At 37.6% G+C, this 20,702-nt stretch overlaps 1 protein-coding gene across 4 annotated transcripts in view; it reads left to right on the top strand.

Moving 5' to 3' along the window:
- ERBB4 (erb-b2 receptor tyrosine kinase 4) overlaps window positions 1-20,702 on the top strand; it is a 966,639-nt gene that overhangs the window by 379,817 nt on the left and 566,120 nt on the right. For all 4 annotated transcript variants that reach the window (XM_080671023.1, XM_080671024.1, XM_080671022.1 and 1 more), the window contains exon 2: window positions 1,100-1,251. In XM_080671023.1, coding sequence (XP_080527149.1) covers window positions 1,100-1,251 — 152 coding nt within the window. The remainder of the gene's footprint in view (window positions 1-1,099; window positions 1,252-20,702) is intronic.

Raw genomic sequence — 20,702 nt, 5'->3', positions numbered from 1 at the left:
TATATGTAGTAATGACCCTGCTTATATATAAAAGGTTAAATTTTATTATACAATCTTTTTTGTAGTATATGCTTTTAAGTGTTTCAATCCAAGCTGTTTATTATTTGTATTTTAAAGAGTAGTATTTGAGGATTTAAAAACCCAATTGTTAATTAGGTAAAAATTGTATTCAGCTTATTTTGCAATAGGGAATATCATAACCCATGGTCACAGATAATAGTGTGATGAAGGCCTGGGAGGGGTGGATTGGGGTTGGAGTGGGTCAATGGGGAAAAAAGGAGACATCTGTAATACTTTCAACAATAAAGATAAGTTAAAATTGGAAAAAATGTTATTTTCACCATCTTTTCATTTTCATTTATAGGATGTACCTTGTTAGAAAATAGGGTGAATTATAAGTCCCAAAGAAATTCTTGTTTAAATGAAATTAAATGTATATACATGCTTTATGTGCTCATTAGAAGTGTGATTATTTAAATTTATCTCCTTGCTACGTATTTCTGTGAAACCTATGGCATCTTACTCTCTGTCATTAACACATGCAATTTATGAATGAAAATATGTAATATTACTTATATGTGGAATGAAAGAAAGCTGATTCATAAAAACAGAAAGAAGAATGGTGGTTTCCAGGGCCTTTGGGGTAGAGGAAGTGGGGGATATGTTAGAGTATACACTCCCAGTTATGAGATGAATCTGTTCTGGGCATCTAATGTGCAGCATGGTGATTATAAATAATAATATCATATTATCTACTTAAAAGTTGCTAAGAGTAAATTTTAAATGCTCTCACCACAAGAAAGACATAGTAACTGTGCGAGGTGATGGAGGTGTTAGCTAACTATTGATAATAAATTTGCAAGGTATCTATAAATAAATCAACATGCTGTACACCTTATACTTACACAATGTTGTATCTCAATAAAGCTGGAAAAATACAAATACAGACATCAGTGTGTGGGTTATGGGTCTTAATGACATTTTAATATTTTAATTGGGGGCATTGCAGTGGTGTGTGGAATACAGAGTTGAGGGAGATGGTACCGTACATGTCATATGAAGGTTATATAACTCCCCGTGTATCTTCTTGTCTTGGCAGTGTGTGCAGGAACAGAGAATAAGCTGAGCTCTCTCTCGGACCTGGAGCAGCAGTACCGAGCCTTGCGCAAGTACTATGAGAACTGTGAGGTAGTCATGGGCAACCTGGAGATAACCAGCATCGAGCACAACCGGGACCTCTCCTTTATGCGGGTACAGTTATCTCCTTCTATCTCTTCTTTGCAAGCGAACAGCGGTGTCCCAATGCATACTACTATGCTTGCATCTGATGGCAATGCTCTTCTGGCCAGCAGGGACCATGTCTGTGGGCAGAGATAAGAGATACCAAGACACACGCAGAGGGAGAACAAGAGTAGCACTGCCATGGTGACTGGCAGTCTGAGTTCAGAGCAGTTACTGTTGCCCTAAGACTGATCAAGATTCTGCCAAGGGTGTAGGGCATGCCATCTAGCAAGTCTGTCTCTGTTCTGAATTGCAGGAGAGAGGAAAACTAGGAGAATCCCGGGACTAATCAGATATTACTTGGTAACTTTAGCTTGCAATATCCTTTCCTGCCCCTTTCTCTTTCATGTTGGAAATTTTAGATTATTTTATATTACTGTAATGAGGCGATGCTGCTTTTCAATAATTCTCCATAAGACATGGAATGTGCATTGCTTTTCCTTAGAACTAATCTTCATTATGGAATGTGCTGGTAATAGACAGACACTATTTCATACTCACACATAGTTTCTCTTCTAAGGATAGATATTTCAAAGAAAGCAGATAAAGCTGTATCTCAGAGATTATAAGATGCTGATTGGCTCACTGTCACCTAAGACCTTGGCTTCATTAGCATGGTTTTCTTACAGTAAAATCAGGGATGGTACATGGCAATAATGAGTTTCAAGTTGCAACAAGTAACCCTGCTTTTGCCTATTCCTTGGCTGTTTTCAGTAAGGATGAGCAGCCAGTCAGCTTTAATATAAAATTCTGAAATATTTCCATTTTAGCCTACATCAAAGCATCTGACTAAAATTAAATCCAACAGCATAGGGGGTGGTTTTATATTTGTGTTTGTTTCCCTTATCCTTCTTGCTCACATTTATATCTATGCCTGGGCTAAGCTTTATGCTGCATAGCATGATTTAGCAAAACCCTATCTTGGAGAATTTATATTTAAAAGAAAATAGGTAATTTGCAAAATACTTCATTCCTTTGGGTTGGAAAATGATGTATTGAATAGTTTGTGTAAACACCAGCTACCACTGCCTATCTGTGACTGTTTTTAGCTCATTAAATACCAGAGGGAATGACTGGTGTGGAGAGATTTTGTTGGAAAGATGGACAGAAAGCAGGATGAGAAAGGTTGTCATATTTTAGAGTCATTAAAAATCGGAGAGGAAAACACCACTTAAATGAAAGATCTGTGGCATAATAAGGTGGGTCCACATGTATTATATTCTCACACTTACCTAAAAGATAATATAGATAATGTAAGTGCAACATTTTCTTATATAGCATGTCTCTTTCAGCTGTGCACATATTTTCATTGGGAGAGCAAGCCTGAATTTAAAATTTTCCTGAATAGCTTTGTGAGATAAATAAGTGGTATATTCCTAACTCTGTTAAATGGCTGGCAAGGAGATAAGATTCCTATTTCAAGTATTTGTATTATCTTACTAATTACTCATTAAGCACAATAGTTACCAATTGGAACAGATGTTAAGAAAGGACTATGAAGATTAACATTCAAAATCCTTAGACCTAATCTTCATTATGTTCAAAGAAACTTCACCTAAAAGAAATACATCAGTCAGGTAAACAGCATGAGAGCAGATAGGGTATTCCAATTTATATGTAATTTCTCTTTTTTTGTTGGAATTTCATGTAAACTACATTTGTGCTGAAGTAGAACATATTTGCTGTATTTAGATGACAAAATTTTAGCTAGGTGCAATAGAGAATATTAAAAAAGGAAGTAGAGAGGATACTATTTAAATATGTCTGTTGAGCCAAAGCAGACATTCTGAGTTAAATGGAATTTTCAAAGCTTTGATAGTTTCTGAAAGTTGTTCCTAAGACTGTTAGACAAATACACATGCAATTTTGTATGTACGTATTTACAGCTGGCTTTTAAATTGAAACTTGTTTTTTTTGTACTAAATCTAATCATAGAACTTGTGTTACATTTGAAAAAGCTATGCAATTTACACTTATTCTAGGGAAATATATTTTTCCTCAGAGGTTAAATACCATTTCATCTGTAAATATACATTGATTAAAAATTCTGATGCTCTGCAGCAATCCTACATGATAAACCAAAGGATGAAAATGTTGCCCAGCCGGTGTGGATCAGTGGTTTAGCTTAAACCAGGAGGTCATAGTTGGATTCCTGGTCAGGGCACATACCAAGGTTGGGGGCTCACTGCCCAGTGTGGGGCGTGCAAGAGGTAGCCGATCAATGATTCTCATCAATGTTCCCTCTTTTTAATCAATAAAAACATTAAAAAGTCTATATTCTGCCCAGCCAGTGGTGCTCAGTGGTTGAGCATCAACGCATGAACCAGGAGATCTAGGTTCATTCCCAGTCTATGTCCGAGATGCAGGCTCAATCCCCAATGTGCGACGTGCTGGAGGCAGCTGATCAATGATTCTCTCAGCATTGATGTTTCTATCTCTCTCTTCCTCTCCCTTCCTGTCTCTGAAATCGATAACAATAAAATAAAATTTAAATGTCTGTATTATTGATCTTTAGTAATATAAACATATTTCAAAAGGACTTTATTCTTAACCATTGAAATGAAATCTTAATGTGTATTCAATTTCTCTCATTATTAAAAATATTAAATATATAGCAAATTCAGTAGTACCTACAAAAATATGTACATTTATTAGAAAACAAATATTTGAGGAAGCATTGGAAAGAATAGTTATAAGAAACATATCAATATAATTTATAATTTTAACATATATAAATATGCAAGCATGTAATATAAATATAAATTAGTGACCATATATACTTATATATGTAAATATTAATTAGCTATATTTTTCTAGGATTGAGTCAAATTATTATAAACATATATAATGTTTCTAAGAGAATATTAATAAAAGTAAAATTGCTTAATAGAAGTTTTTTAAGTCCCTAAATTGTAATGTACTTCCCAGATAATGCCCTTGTTGCAAATGTACTTAAATTAGAAATGAATTTATTAGGATGCTGAACAGATGCAAAGTGCTCCTTTATACCTCTGGGGGTTGTATTATTTAAATTTGGCTTAAATGTTGAGTGTAATGATTTTATAGGCTTTCATTAACCTTAATTAGAGAAAAATGCAGGTAACAAGCCCACTTCACTCCATGATTCTTCGATACTCTGATCTGGGGAATTGGGTATATAATGGTTATTTCTTCACCTCTTTTATATGTAAGTAGCAAAGACTTTGGTTCAAAGAGAGAGAACAAGTGATAAGAGACTTTAAGACTAAATAGAAGCATTTGGACAATGGGTTACCATTTACTTCTAAAATCCACATACTGGAATATAATTAAATAAAACCTTTCATAAAAATCACAGTTATGTACATTTTTATTAGCTCTATTTTTCTGTCTTAAATGAAACATTCTCTTTTCTTTTCTTTTAAAAAAGGACAGACAAACTTGATGAACAGTTTTATATGAGATCAAATCAGTTTTTTTTTTTTTTTTTTTTTTTTTTTTTTTAAATATATTTTATTGATTTTTTACAGAGAAGAAGGAAGAGGGATAGAGAGCTAGAAACATCGATGAGAGAGAAACATCGATCAGCTGCCTCCTGCACACCTCCTACTGGGGATGTGCCCGCAACCAAGTTACGTGCCCTTGACCGGAATCGAACCTGGGACCTTTCAGTCTGCAGGCTGACGCTCTATCCACTGAGCCAAACCGGTTTTGGCGAGATCAAATCAGTTTTAAAGGTCTCTCTTCAATCACAAAGAGTATAATTTAAAGTTCAAGAGTGGAAAAATAAAATGTGAAAACTGTTGCATTTAGAAACACTGCAATTATTTATCCTGGTCCCTAATTTGAACCCACTTAACTATAAAATATTTTATTTAAGTATATAATGAGAGTGATAAAAATAAGTTATTTGTTTTAGTAAATATAAGCCCTCTTTGAAATAATTTCTTTTAAATCTCTACATAGAAATCAAAATATCTACTTGAATGTTGAAGTAAATCCTCTTAAACAATTCAGTGCCACACTTGTTTCCGAAAATGAAAGTTTTTATCAGGGTTCCTGGCACTTCGTGGTACCTTAGTAAAATCTGGCTTTATAAACGCCATTGGTTTTTTTTCCTTCTTTGACCCCCAAGGCAGTCACTATTGAGCAAGGCTCTGACATCTTGACAATACATTTTTACAAAGCTTTTTAGAGGTTCAGCTTTTGGGTGGTACTGATTTTGTATTTTCAGAGAGGTGAAATTGCAAGGCAAATACTTGGTTGTTTATTAAGAGGCGATCAATAGCTAAAAAAAAAAAATACAGATGCTCTACCTAATGAGTAAGGTTTGTTTCACTAATCTATAAGACATCATCACATGGAAGCATTGGGAAGCATTCATCCTAGAAATCAATGAGAGATGAATGAAGCATTGGGAAGAGTCCCTTTAAGAAAAACAGGAAAGTACAGGCAAATATGAACTACATGCTAGACTATATTTCTTTCTTAAAACTTTTCCTCTGAGGACAATGGCCAAAATCCTTACTGTGCCTCACCGAGTTCCTCCCATTATTACATTCGTAGCACCCTGTGTTGGACTGTGAGATGTACTTTGCATTTTCATCAGTTTATATAAACAATGTGTAAAGTAAATGAGAATAACTCTTCAGTCAACTTTGGTTCTTTGAGCAGATGAGCTGGGTTAAGTGGGTTTCTCCCAGTGAATATTGTTATACAGAAACTGTATTCTCTGTAATAAGAAACACAGTATTTACAGGCATTCTTAGAGTTACACCTTTTGGGTTCTCATGGACTAACACCTGAAACATACTATTTTTTAAAATATATTTTTATTGATTTTTTTTAGAGAGGAAGGAAGAGGGATAGAGAGTTAGAAACATCAATGAGAGAAAAACATCGATCAGCTGCCTCCTGCACACCCCCTACTGGGGATGTGCCCACAACCAAGGTACATGCCCTTGACTGGAATCGAACCAGGGACCCTTCAGTCCGCAGGCCAACGCTCAATCCACTGAGCCAAACTGGTCAGGGCTTGAATCATACTATTTGTTGAGATAGGTGCAAGGCACTGTGCTGGATTTATGCTTAATTCAGTCTATATCTAAAGAAATTGAATCAGAAATTAATAATCTTCCAAAAAAAATGCACCTGGCTCAGGTGGATTCCTTGATGAATCCTACCAAACATTTAAGGAAGAAATTACACCAATTTTCTACAATATCCTTCAAAGTATAGAAGCAGAGGGAATACTTCCCAACTCATTCTGTATTACTCTAATACCAAAACCGGACAAAGCTCTTACCAGAAAACTGCAGACCATTTTCTCATGAACATAGATGTCAACAATTCTCAACAATATATTAGCAAGTCAAAAACAAAACTGGTATGAAACGATTTATACATCATAACCACGTAGGATTTATCACAGGTATGGAAGGCTGGTTCTACATCTGAAATTCAGTTAATGTAATCTGTCATGTTAACAGACTAAAAAAGACAATAAAAATGATTGTATCAATAGATTCAGAAAAAGCATTTGACAAAATGTAACACCCATTCATGGCAAAATCTATTAGTAAACTAGGAATACAGAGGAACCCCCTCAACCTGTTACTCCCCATGAAGCAGGTTGTGGGGAAGGTGTTAGCATTCGTGGGGTCAGCAATCCAATATCCTTCCTAAGGAAGTGGAGCCACACATTACATTAACTCACGTGATGCAAATAAAGAGGAATACGGTAAAAGGAAAGAAGTTGAGGCCTTTACAAAGGGATAGGCCAGGTTAATGATGAGAAGAAAAGAAAGACAGGCAATAAAAGTCTGAGGCCTGGGTGGATTTTGATTACCTGAGAGGAAGCCTACAGTGTAGGAAAGTGCTAATAAAGAAAGCATGTGTCAGATGAACTCCATGGTGCTCCCCGAATGGCTCAGGTTTTTAATCTTTTGAGTGAGATAACTTCGCCTCCAAAACCGTTGACTTCTCTATTCATGATTTATAAGGCACCTTTTGCCTCAGTGTCTTCAATTTGTCTTTTGGTGCACAATTTGTCTTTTTAATTAAGCGATTCTCACCAATTCTCACCATCCCTGTGAAATCATGGGATGATTTCATGTTTCTGATGAGGCACTGAGGCCCAGAGAGGTTAACGGACTTGCCTAGGGTCATGCATCAGTGGCTGGCAGAACTTTAACTCAGAACATTCTGAAAAGACTCACTGAAGAACTTACCAGAAAGTGTAAGTTTACAGCTAATTAAGCCAATTAATGTCCTCTATATCTTCATTACAGGATTCTTATTGTATCTGTGGCTAACTAACTGAAAGGGAAACCTCGCAGCCAATTGCTGCAATATGTTTTCAAACAGAAACAAGTCTGGTCGGTATTGATGTTGAATTGTTGAATCATGTCTTGTGTAAAAGCCTTCCCTCACCCCCAAATATACGTGTAAAATAATCATGTGTCCTGCCAGCATGAATGCAGCTACAATGATAGTCTAATTCAGTGATTTTCAGCTGGTGTGCTACAAGAATTTTTAAATCATGCAATACCTAACTGTTTAGTCAGGGCACTGACCTCTTTTTCCTTAGATTGTCAAATAAAAAAATGACAACAGCCAACACAACAATAGCCATGTGGTGTGAATGAATCAAAATTATACCTTTTTTTGGCATATGGGGAAAATATATATGTTTTGGTGTGCCACCGAATTTTAGTGATTAGCTTATGTGTACCATGAGATGAAAAAGGCTGACAATCACTGTCTAATTCATTGGTTAGTAAAACCACTTAGCACATATTCAACATCTTTTCTCAGATTACATTTGGCCTATTATGTTCGGATAAAGACCCTATAGTTAAGGACTGGCTTAGATTGTGTCTCTAATAGGCAATTGGGACAATATGTTTCTAGAAAGGCCTGTCTCCAAAGGAACTGTTGAAAGAAGTGGGTGTGTTGACCCTGGAGAGGAGAGTACTAAAGTGAGCACAGTAATTGTTTTCAGATATTTGAAGGGCTCTCATAGAAAAGGGAGTGGACGAGTTTTGAGTTGTTCCAGAAGACAGAATTAGGCAGAAGTTAAAAAGAGTCAGAGTTTGGCTTAAAATAAAAATTTGCTTACAATTAGAGCATTCTACCAATATAATGGGGTGCCTTGTTATATGGGGAAAAGGGACAGGAACTCTTAATTGACCACCTTTTATATTCTAGGCTCTGGCCATCGACATCATAAAACACAAGAAAGAAAAGATGAATTTAAAGAGCCTGGCATATTATAGGCACCCAGTTAATGTTAGTTAGTTAGTTAGTTAGTTAGTTAGTTAGTTAGTTAGTTCGTTCTCTTGACTTCCCTAAGTGTTCCTGGGTATATTCACAATGATCCAATGACATTGTCACGATTATCAACATTTTGCACAGAAGGACAATGTCTGTCAAAGTTAAACAGCAAGAAAGGGGGTGTAGCTAGGTCTTGAATCCAGATCTTTGTACCTCACATCCATTGTCAATATCACTGCCTTTTCTGCCATACAATTCAACTCTCTTTTTACTGCAGATGCTCAATCAAGGGTGATCAGCAAAGGAGGGACAGGATTTTGTGCATTTGGTAGAAAACTGCTAAAGTCTTTTTTATTCTTTTGGACTCTTCCATTTTTCAGGAGAACGTCCCTACTACCCCAGCAGATACTCTGTGCTATTCAGTTATATTTGCACTTCTCAAAAGGCAGATAGTAATATTTCTAACCTCCCAATGATGGGTTTAGCAAGGTATCTGGTCTCTTAGCTGATACACTTCTAGAATCACAGCTTTATCCAAAAACTCCTTCTGATTTTTTCATTATAACTTTTTTCATGTATGACATTTCTTACCCAGGTTGCATCAAACAGGGATTTGGAGAGTATTGAGTTTATAGACAATACTAGCATGGCCCCTGAACACAATGCTTATCTTTCATTCTTTAAAACTTCATTCCTTGGGTCTTGAGTGCTTTTTACTTCTCAGAGTATTTTATTAAAATGTTAATATGCTTGGGTGGTTTGCCTTTGGAGGGTTAAAACTTATTAGCCACCATCTCAGCTATTAGATTTTATTTTGACTGAAGCTACTTGACATTTCACTGATCTTTCTTGACTAACAGTTTTGCTTATTGAATGATGTCACAGAAAGAATCTCAATCTACTCCCTGAGCTGCTTTTGTGGGTCCCCTTCATATGAGTCTCATGTTACTCTTGCCCTTGCTTTTTCTTTATTCTTTCCTCCCTAAAACATGCACATTCATGATTCATTTCCGCACAGTGCTTATTTCAAATAGTTAATGGAAAAATAGAAAACCTAGATTCTAAACTCTTCAACTAGTGGTGTGATATAGTGTAAATTATTTAACTCTCTGAGTGTTCAGTTCTTCTTTTGTAAAATGAAAATATTAGACTAGGACGGAATTTTACAGCTTTAGTCATTATTAAACTCCCTTTATAATTTTTCTTTGCTACCGATGTGAAACTGTACTCCTCTTTTAATTTTTTATTGTCACATACATAAATAAATATATTTTGAAGTTAAGTTCATGATTACTACCAAAAATGAAACTCCAATATCTGCAACATAAATATAAAATAATAAAACATTAATGCGAAGAAAAAGCATGGCTGCCAAAGACTCAGCCTCAGGCTTTCTTTCTCTCTTCTTTAGAAAAGGAGAATGGCCAGAGTTAGAGAGTTGTTAAAGATATACTGAGACTTTCTCTTTGATGTAATCAGAAGTAAAAACATCCATACAATGTGGTTCAGTACTCCGTGATGTACTCTATAAGCCTGGAATTATCTTGTTTACTACCCTTTGGGAAACACTGGACTCATTTGTCTGCAGTAGTCTTAAATCCCAGAGACCATGACCTGGCAAACTAATTTATCATATGATTCTAACAGGTAGACATGATAGATTTTTCTTATGAATTTTAAGTTTTATGGAATTCTGAAGGAGCTATTCGGGGGGCCAGTGGAATTTACAGAAGTCTTCTAATCTTATTTCTTAGAAAGTTCCCCAATGCATTGCTCCAGTTCCCATTTATTTTGAGAAATGATACCTTGTAGAGAAAAAGGATTTCAGTGTCTGATAAATCCTATTGATTTGACCTTGAAGAAATTTGAAGGTTTGATTTGAAAAGGAGATCCCTGCAATTAAAACATGCAAACTTCCAAGATTTTTGTCAGCAGCTCCGAGTTGGTAGGCTTTGTTGGCTGGACATTTGGGTCATGGTGGTGAAAGGCTTCTCCAACAATTCACTACCGCATCCCCCACAGTCAGCGTCAGCGGGGATGTATCTGCACAAGTCTCAGTCATGGACCTCAGCGCACAGTTTGAACTTGGGGACACTCTCAACCCACATTGGTCTTTAGCAACCAGTGTTAGAAGAATGTGTGAACACTTTGTTTGGTTGAAACTCCAGGGGCTACAGAACAAATTGCTCACATATCAAGCTATTTTGAATCTTTCCTCCTTGGACAAGAGCTTGAGGAAGGGAAAGAAGAGAAAGAGACTGGGTATCAGCATCTTATATTCCATGACCTAAGCAGGATTACATAATTTTGTAGGTTGATGGTCAGATTCAAGCTCTGGGAATCAGTCAGTCCCTTCTAGTAGGATTAATAGCTTGATAATTTCATACTGCAATACCACAAAATTATGACAATGTCTCACTTTAAATGCGCTTTCCAAATTCAATAATATCATAGGATAATAAAGATACATGTATATTCATCATTCATGATTTCTAATTTAGACACATTTAATAAATTAAAATTTTCAACCCTCATGGCAGAGATATATTCATCCAGTCTATGAATCTGTCAGCTTTTAGGGAAGAAAATGTAATTTAAAGTTTACATCAAACAAAAGCAAAATAAACAAAGGAAAATGAGGAGACTCTCTATTCTTTACTGTTTTCTCAGTTTATTAAATAAAGTGGAAATTTTAAAAATTTTTAATTGTGTTTCAAACATAGATCAGTATAAGTCTATAGGGTGCTAAACAATTATTATGTATCCATATGCAAGTATTGTATTACCTTTTTATAACAAACAGATAAGATGAATTTCAGGTGAAACTGCTAAATTTTAGGTTTTGTCTTCAAAATCATAAAATATATCCCATGGAAACATGCTCCAAATTAGGTTAACTTTGAACAATATATCCTTTATGGGCCAGATACTGTGTTAGATGCTAGGGACACCAGGATGAACAGGATCAATTCTTTGAACTTGAGAGCTCAAAATGCAAGGGGAGAGACAAAAATCAAATTCTCACAATGTGAAACAATATTGATCATATAGAGGTGAGAACGAAATGCCTGGGCAGCGTGAAATAGCGATAGGAACGATAGTCAGATCTGAACTGATGTAATAAATGATGGTATAGTTCACACGTGGTTTTCTAGGTCAATGGAACCACTCTTTTAAAACTGTTTGATCAACTAATTCCTTCCCCGTTCTTAAGAACCACTCAGTGCTGAAAAATGAACCATGAATAGCCTTTAAGAATGATTACATGGCTCTATATTGTGTTATACAAGAAAGAAACATGTATTTAACCACTGTACTATTTCAAACTATAAAACATTTTCACAAATGACACCAAATTTATAATACATCATAGGTCTTTAACTTTTGGAAAGTTTCCCTTTTAAATCATGTATAGTTATTATGTCCAAAATGGTAAGGTCTTTTTCATGTAAGACATAGAAGAGCTACATTGTAAGAAAAAAGTCAAACACCAAATTGTGCTTGATAGGAAAGGCAGCCTTACCTTTCTCTAATAAGCACTCTCCTTCCCTATGCAACTTAAAAATAATTTTAAATTTGGTATATACCCACTCAGAAGTATTATGTTTTTATCACAAGAGAAAAGTCAAAATGTAGTTATGCACAGATATTTGCAGACTTAATAAATAAAATATATAAAATATCTCATTTATAACATATCAATTGCATATTTAAGAGACTTTTGATATATGATTTTGAAATCACACATTATTAAAATTAAGTCTACCTGTTTCTTTTTACTTATCTATATCCTATCTAATAAAAGAGAAACATGCAAATTGACCATACCTCTGCAACACCCACAAGCCATGCCCACCAGCCAATCAGGAGCGATTATGCAAATTAACCCAATAAATATGGCAGCGGCCACGGAGCTGGAGCAAGCAGGAGGCTTGGGTTGACCCCAGCGATGGAGGAAGCCAAGCTTCCCGCCCACACTGGCCAGCCCTGCCCTCCACTCAAGGCTACAAAGTTTCAATTATAGAAGATAAATAAATCCCAGATAGCAGGGCCTCCACTTGGGTCACCGGGGGACATGGCCAGCCTGCAAACCACCACAGGCCCCTCGCCCAGGCTGCCCCACACACCAAGGGAACCCCCACCCTGATCCGGGACACCCTTCCGGGCAAACCAGCCGGCCCCCACCCATGCACCAGGCCTCTATCCTATCTAATAAAAGAGTAATATGCAAATTGACCATCACTCCAACACATAAGATGGCTGCCCCCATGTGGTCAAAGATGGCTGCCCCCATGTGGACACAAGATGGCTGCCACAAGATGGCCAGCAGGGGAGGGTAGGTGAGAGGGATCAGGCCTGCAAGGGAGGGCAGTTGGGGGCGATCAAGCCTGCAGGGGAGGGCAGTTAGGAGTGACCAGGCCGGCAGAGGAAATAGGTTGGGGACGACCAGGCCTGCAGGGAAGGGCAGTTGGGGGGAACCAGGCCTGCAGAGGAGGGCAGTTAGGTGTGACCAGGCCTTCAGGGGAGGGCAGTTAGGGGTGACTAGGCCTGCAGGGGAGGGCAGTTAGGGGCAAACAGGTTGACAAGGGAGCAGTTAGGCATCAATCAGGCTGGCACAATCAGAGTGGTTAGGGGTGATCAGGCTGCCAGGCAGAAGCGGTTAGGGGCAATCAGGAAGGCAGGTAGGCAAGCGAGCAGTTGGGAGCCAGCAGTCCTGGATTGTGAGAAGGGTGTCCAACTACCCGTTACAGCCCTTTTCTACCGGGATCGGGCCTAAACGGGCAGTCAGACATCCCTCGCGGGGTCCCAGATTGGAGAGGGTTCAGGCTGGGCTGAGGGACACACACCCCCATGCACGAATTTTGTGCACCGAGCCTCTAGTCCTATCTAATAAAAGAGTAATATGCAGATTGACCATCACTCCAACACACAAGATGGCTGCCCCCATGTGGTCAAAGATCCTGCCCCCATTTGGACACAAGATGGCCACCACAAGATGGCCAGCAGGGGAGGGCATTTGGGAGGGACCAGGCCTTCAAGGGAGGGCAGTTGTGGGTGATCAGGCCAGCAGGGGAGGGCAGTTGGGAGGGACCCGGCCTGCAAGGGAGGGCAGTTAGGGCTTAACAGGCCGGCAGAGGAGGGAAGTTGGGGCAAACAGGCTGGCAGGGGAGCAGTTAGACATCAATCAGGCTGGCAGGGGAGTGGTTAGGGGGTGATCAGGCTGGCAGGCAGAAGTGGTTAGGGGCAATCAGGAAGGCAGGCAGGCGAGCAGTTGAGAACCAGCAGTCCTGGATTGTGAGAGGGATGTCCGACTGCCTGTTTAGGCCCGATCCCACTGGGATCAGGTCTAAACAGGCAGTTGGACATCCCTCGCGGGGTCCCAGATTGGAGAGGGTGCAGGCTGGGCTGAGGGACCCACCTGCCCCCCCCCCCCCACTCCCGTGCATGAATTTTGTGCACCGGGCCTCTAGCATATATATAAAAGCCTAAGCAACCTTTTGACTGGTAGCTATGATGTGCACTGACCACCAGGGGGCCGATGCTCAATGCACAGGCATGGAAACATGGAACAGACTGATGACTCTCAGAGGGAAGGGGGAGGGTGGGAAGAGATTAACCAAAGATCTTATATGCATACTAGAGGCCTGGTGCACAGATTCGTGCACTGGTGGGGTCCCTCGGCCTGGCCTGTGGGGATTGGGCTGAAACCGGCAGTCCAACATCCTCGAGGGGTCCCAGATTGTGAGAGGGTGCCGGCCAAGCTGAGGGACCCCACTGGTGCATGAATCCATGCACCGGACCTCTAGTTTAAATATAGGCATGAAAATCTTTAAGTTACATATGCAGCTGGTAGTATTGATTTATATTACATTCATTGCAGAGTGCTGGCCTAGAAGGTGCAGAAAGAATTCTCAAAATGAGTGCCCTTGCAGCTTACCTGAAGAATAGTGGACTGAACACATCCAAGGCAGAAGTAGCAGAATGTGTAAAGCCTCAAGGCTAGAAGAAGCTAGACAATTGTAAATAACTGAAAGGAATTGAATATTCAGTGTTGATAAATTTCTGGAAGAGAAAAGGGCCTAGCACTTCTACCTATAATGTACTGAAATGGATGGATGGATGGATGGATGGATGGATGGATGGATGGATGGATGGAGAGGCAGACATAACAGTGCTGTACATGCACAGAATATAGAAGTAGAGAGGTACAAAAGCTTAAGTGTAAATACTGGTTTGTTCATTGCAGAAGTCTAAGCACAGGAAAATAGTGGCTTGGATAATGGAAGTCATTGTCATTTGAAAGGAGTGGACAGATTTGAAACATGGTTGGTAGATAGAATTAATAGTAATTGCTATCAAGTATGGATTTCTGTGGTTAAGAATGAAGAATAAAATAGAAGGCCAATTTGGTGGAAGAGTTCCACTGATACTGAGTTAGAGTACATGGCAGAGATCTGTAGGTCAACTTAGGAAATGCTATATTTGAGAAATAAGAAATGCTATACTTTCACGGTAAGATTATAAAAAGTAGGTTTTTGGTATTATCCCTTAAAATGTTCATATCATGCCTAATGGTATGCCCTTCTGTACAGGGTTATCAGTAAATGTTTATTAATTGCCTAAACAATCCCATGATTTTTTAGAAAAGTGTGTAAACATAAGAGAAACAAGAGGAAAACCCTCCCTTTGAAAAATACTATTTTTGTAATAGACTAAATTATCCCTAAATATAAAAACAATAAGAGAAATTACAACACCAAAATTGTTTTTTGAAGTTATCAACACCTTAGAGTAAAAAAGATGAATGAAATAAAATGGTTAAATTTTTATTCAATTTATTAAAATCTAACAATTTCATTTTAGAAGCAAATTGATCAGATTTTCATTAGTACAAATGAAAACCTTTAAAAAATAAATGAGTTTCCAAAAAGGAAAAAGATTCAAATACTAAAAATAGATGAAATAAAATTATGATAATGGCCCTAGCCAGTTTGGATCAGTGGATAGAGCATCGACCTGTGGATCCTGGGTTCCATTCTGGTCAAGGGCACATGCCCAGATTGTGGGCTCGATCCCCAGTAGGAGGCATGCAGGAGGCAGCCAAATGATGATTCTCTCTCATCATTGATGTTTCTATCTCTCTCTCCCTCTCCCCTGCTCTCTGAAATTAAAGAAAAAAATATATATATATATTTTAAAAGTCACCCCTTTTAAAAAAAATTATGAAAATGATCCATAGTAAAGAGTGGAGATACATTTTTGGAGAAAGCCAGAATTAATAAAACAAGTTGATCTGACCTGATTTTTTTCTATTTCCAAAATCTATTTTCTCCAAGAAGGCAAGGAATAGGGAAGGGCAAGTTCAAAGTTCAGAGTCCTATACAATTAATTTGAGCAAGATATTATCATATACTGGAAAAACTAATCTGGAATAAATACTGAAGGAAACAAAGAACTGTGTGATAAAAAAACTAAAAATGTGAGGTAAACCTTGCCCTTCAAAAGGGAATAATGGGAACCATAGGAGTGTGGTGAGCATAGATCAAAGCAAAGCCACAAAATAAGCTACTAGGAGAGGAAGCTATTTACACAAGAAGATATTTTTGTAATTGACACAGTCTTATTTATGAAAGACCACCTAGTAATATTTTATGGTAATAAATTAAATGAGAAATATGGGCAATGCATAGTATTTAGGGGTCTGTTATAACAAATTTCTAACAATTTTCATTTGCCCTATAACATTTTCAGTTCCAGTGGAGAGAAGCCTTTTCAACTTCCTATGTTTCTAACTTTAATTCTTATAGCTCTGAGCTAATTAGGATATGGTTCCTCTAGATATAGCCTGATTATTTCTGTGGTATGAATATTGCATCACTAATTTTACATAGCCTAATACTTTGTCCCTCAAGAAGGTCGAAATGTTTAACCTAAAAGAGTGGAAGAGAAATACTTTACTCCAAAGAAAAGTTTTGTCTTTTCTAAATTAAAAGTAAATTAATATAAAATATGTTTTTATCTTGACACAAATGAATAGCACATTTCAGAGTTGCCATTTGTAATCTTATTCCTAATTGATTCCTTCAATCATTGTATTTGGAGTGCTTACTAGGAACCACAGACTGGGATACTCTTTTTTTTTTTTTGTAGATTGCATATCTGTTTATTCATGCCATTAATGAAAACTTGTAAGTTAGCACTCCATATTTAAATTTCATATGTGGAAAAATGCTTATTCCCTAACAGTTTCACCAATCAAGGGCTGGTCCCTTGGCTCGACCCAGGTCTAGATAAAGAGTCATTAAAAATTGACTAACCTACACAGCTCATACACAACACTAAAATGTCAGCAGATTTTGCAATAAGATGATTAGCAATGCAAATGTAACTACTTACCTATGGCTTACAATAAGCAGAACAAACAAAAACCGCGTCTTTGGAGAATAGCCCCCCTCCAGTACTTTGCTTTAATAATGCTAAAGGGTTCAAGACCCAGTTATCTAAGTGCTTAAAAGGTTCTTTACATTTAATCAGGATTTTTCTTTTCTGTAAAGCCCTCCACACACCCACTCAAACAAAATGATTCTTCTTCCTTTCACTCCCACTGCCCCCAGTATCCACGCCAGTTATTTCATTTATGACACCATATTGTAGCTATATGTTTACTTGGCTGTTCCCTTGAGGGTATGGATTGTGAACTGTGACTTACATGTATTTGTATCCTGCAACTTAGCATCTTGCCTAGCACATAGTGAGCATTTGTGGTTTTGAAACTGATTTACTCTAATTGTGTAAAAAGAGCACTCCTATAAATATTTACATGAGCACACTTGGCTTCAAAACTTACAGCAGCATCTTGGGCTCAGTACTAGGGATGGAAACCTACTTAGCTCTTTGCCCCCACCCACTCTTCATCACCTTACCCTCCACATTTAGATGCGGCTTTCTTTTGCAGTATATGCTGGTGTCTATAATTGAGGTCAGGATAAGGTCCATCGATGTAACAAATCATTAGCTGCAAACAGTCACCCTGTCAATTAGATCTATTGCAGGCTGTCGATTTATCCTAGGGTTCAAAAACAACACACACACACACACACACACACACACACACACACACGCACACGCACACGCACACACACATGCACACACTGAACAGGATCCTGATGTTCAGCAAGGACTGTAAGACCCTTGATAAACAATCCCTTGCCAGCAGTTCATTTCAATATGGAAATAATCACCCTATCTCAATGGAGCAGCTGTTTTAAATCTAGAGCATATCTATCATTTATCTTCTCACCTGCATGCACAGATTTGTGATCAGTGTTATCTTTAAAATAGAATTAGCAGGCTTCAGATAACTCACTAACTGTAGATAGCCCTTTCTAATCCCCACATTCCCCAATACTGATAACTTCATGGCAGGGGAAAAACAGGAAGAGGGGAATTTAAAGAATGCAATTAGATAAAGTCATTCTGGAAAAAAAAAAAATCCTAAGTAAAGGTATATAGAGCAGACTTCTGAAATAGACTAATGGAATTATATATTGGCATTATCCTAGAGCTAAACTAAAGCTTTCAGATAATGTAGAGCTTGTAAGAAAGAAAGGACAATGTATTTTTGTACCTCAAGAGAAATCACCATTTCATAGCCAGGCCTGTTACATATGGATTGGAGATGTGTCATTAATTGTACCTTGCTACCAAGGCCATCAAATTAAAACTATAGCAAGGCATACCTGGACTGTATGAAGGCACACTTATCACAGTGCAACTTATCACAGTGCACTGTAGCTATTGTAAACAGAGAAGGATAGCTGTTATTTTACTGCTGAAGAGAAGGTCTTGATAAATACCTTTTTATTCTTATAATTTTTTGTGTAACTAGATAGCATATGACTTGCTCTTTAATACCATAAACTATAAATTATATTATTATACCTCAGAGGAATTTCGTGACTCAGAATTTCTTTGAGCAGTGGCCTCTTAATATGCACATTCAAATGCTTAAGTACATGCAGGCAGTTACAGGAGTAGCACAGATGTTAGAAAGTGATTTCTTGCCCCTCCCTGGGTTTGTCTGTTATTCCTTGCATCATTTTTGGATAAACCTAGGAGTCATTAATTGTGCATTCGAAAACTCATAAGATATAAATCTTATAAGGCTGATTTTATTCAAATTCAAAGACTAATTTTTATATAAATATTAACATTTATTCTACTGTATTGAATATCTTTTGGGTATATCTGCACATCACATTGTAAAATAATATTTTGTAATATCCCTAAGACACTGGAAAACAAATAAAAATCTATTTTTTTCAAAACATCTCCCAAGGGTCTGACAGTTCTTTAAAAACAAACACCCCATGTCCAATTGCCTCTTAAATAATCCACTCTCATCAAAGAGGAGGTCTTCTTCCATTGGTTAATAAAAATCATATAGGTTTCATGTGTACAATTCCACAATACATCATCTGTATGTTGTTTTGTGTGCTTTACACCCCATGTCAAGTCTCCTTCCATCATCATTTATGCCCCCTTTACCCTCTCCTACCTCCCCTCACCACCCTTCCCTCTGGCAATCACCACACTATTGTCTGTGTGGAGATTTTCTTTCATCAAAGTCTGTCAAAGACTTGACTACATACTTTTACACTGCAGCACATTGATAAGCCTTAGACACGCATTCACTTTTCTCCCATTGGTGTTTCTTAAATTTAGTAAAGCACAGAAGGCAGCGTTTTTCTTAGGTCTGGCCTACATTGCCTTTCCCCCACAAATTGTCTCTATCCAGAATCTTTCTTTCAGAGCTGGAAGAAAAGTCTTCCTTTAGATCCACAGCAAGTGACTCAACTCCAGTGTCTCCAACTCAGAGATATCCCTTGTCTTCTTAAATTTAAGTGACATACTTTTCCTCTTTCTCTTCTGTAGCATCCTGGGTGCACTATTATAACAATAATCAAATTATGACTGTTGATTCTTCTGTTTGTCTATCTATACCCCAACTCCAGTCTCTAAACTGTGATTTTCTTGTGGAGACAACATTTGTCTTTCATCCCTGTATCCCTGGTGCTTAATTCAGGGGCCTTGTCAGTAGGCACTAAATAAACATTTGTTGAATTACTTCATAAAGCTGTGTCTAAATGGGAGGTCACTGCCCAAACCTCAAGCACAACTTATTGTATATTGGTTTACATATTTTTCCTTAAACATCAACTTAATAGCTAAAGGAACAAGTAGATATTAGATGTAACAATAATGGAGAAATGGGAGTTGGAAGGATCAGTGTAGGAGAGGCAGGTAAAACAGTAGGTTGCTTTTGGATAGCAAAGTATTCAAGAATCCTGCTGAATAGAATCCTGCCAATGCCCATTGTCTGGCTGTCCGGTTTATCTAAGCATCTTCAGCCTACATTACTTGACCTTTTTTGGCCTTTTTGTTGCCCTACTTTTCTAAGGGCTGAGCAGATAATTCAAGGCAGATATGTACTTTGCATAATGCTAAAATTATGAGCTGGCAAATAGCAACAATAAAATGTTTAATGTGAAAAGGTCAGTGTGTTTAGAGAATGAATGAAATGTGTACTGTGTGAATATCAACGGCTTACTGAAACAAACTTCCAGAAATCTGAAACCTAGAGTAATCCACCACTTTTCCTTCACTTTGAAGAACAAAATGAGCCTTTAGCTTTGTTTTCATCACTCGGAGGAGAACAACAGATGCTTTCTAATAAATAACATATGAGTTATGTTATTTAACATTTTCACCAAATTCTCTGAGGATGTTCTGTGGTTACTATGGCATTTGTTTTCTTTCCTTTCCTATTTTATCCTTAAACTTGTGGCTTGACTCACATAAAGGCTACACTGCTATCAGTCTGCTCAAGTTTTAAATCTAGGGTTTTCTTACCACTGGTGTCTCAGATTTTGCCTTCTCTATACTAATTTGTTATCTGACCTCTTTAAACCCTTTCTCTTCAATTCATGCCCAAACATGGACTTCTCCCTCTGAAGCACAATTCTCATTTTCTTTTTTAAAATTAAAAAGAAATCAAATCAAAGATCATTTGCAGTTGGAGCAGGCTCTTTTCTTTCTCCTTGCATATTTCCAGATTTGTCAAAATATTTGGACATGTAGGAAATAGCTCTCGCGTCTCGTTGTGA

This window comes from Plecotus auritus (genome assembly GCF_963455305.1).
Source record: "Plecotus auritus genome assembly, chromosome: 5".
Taxonomy (NCBI): Eukaryota; Metazoa; Chordata; class Mammalia; order Chiroptera; family Vespertilionidae; genus Plecotus; species Plecotus auritus.
This window is presented reverse-complemented; position numbering and strand designations above follow the sequence as displayed.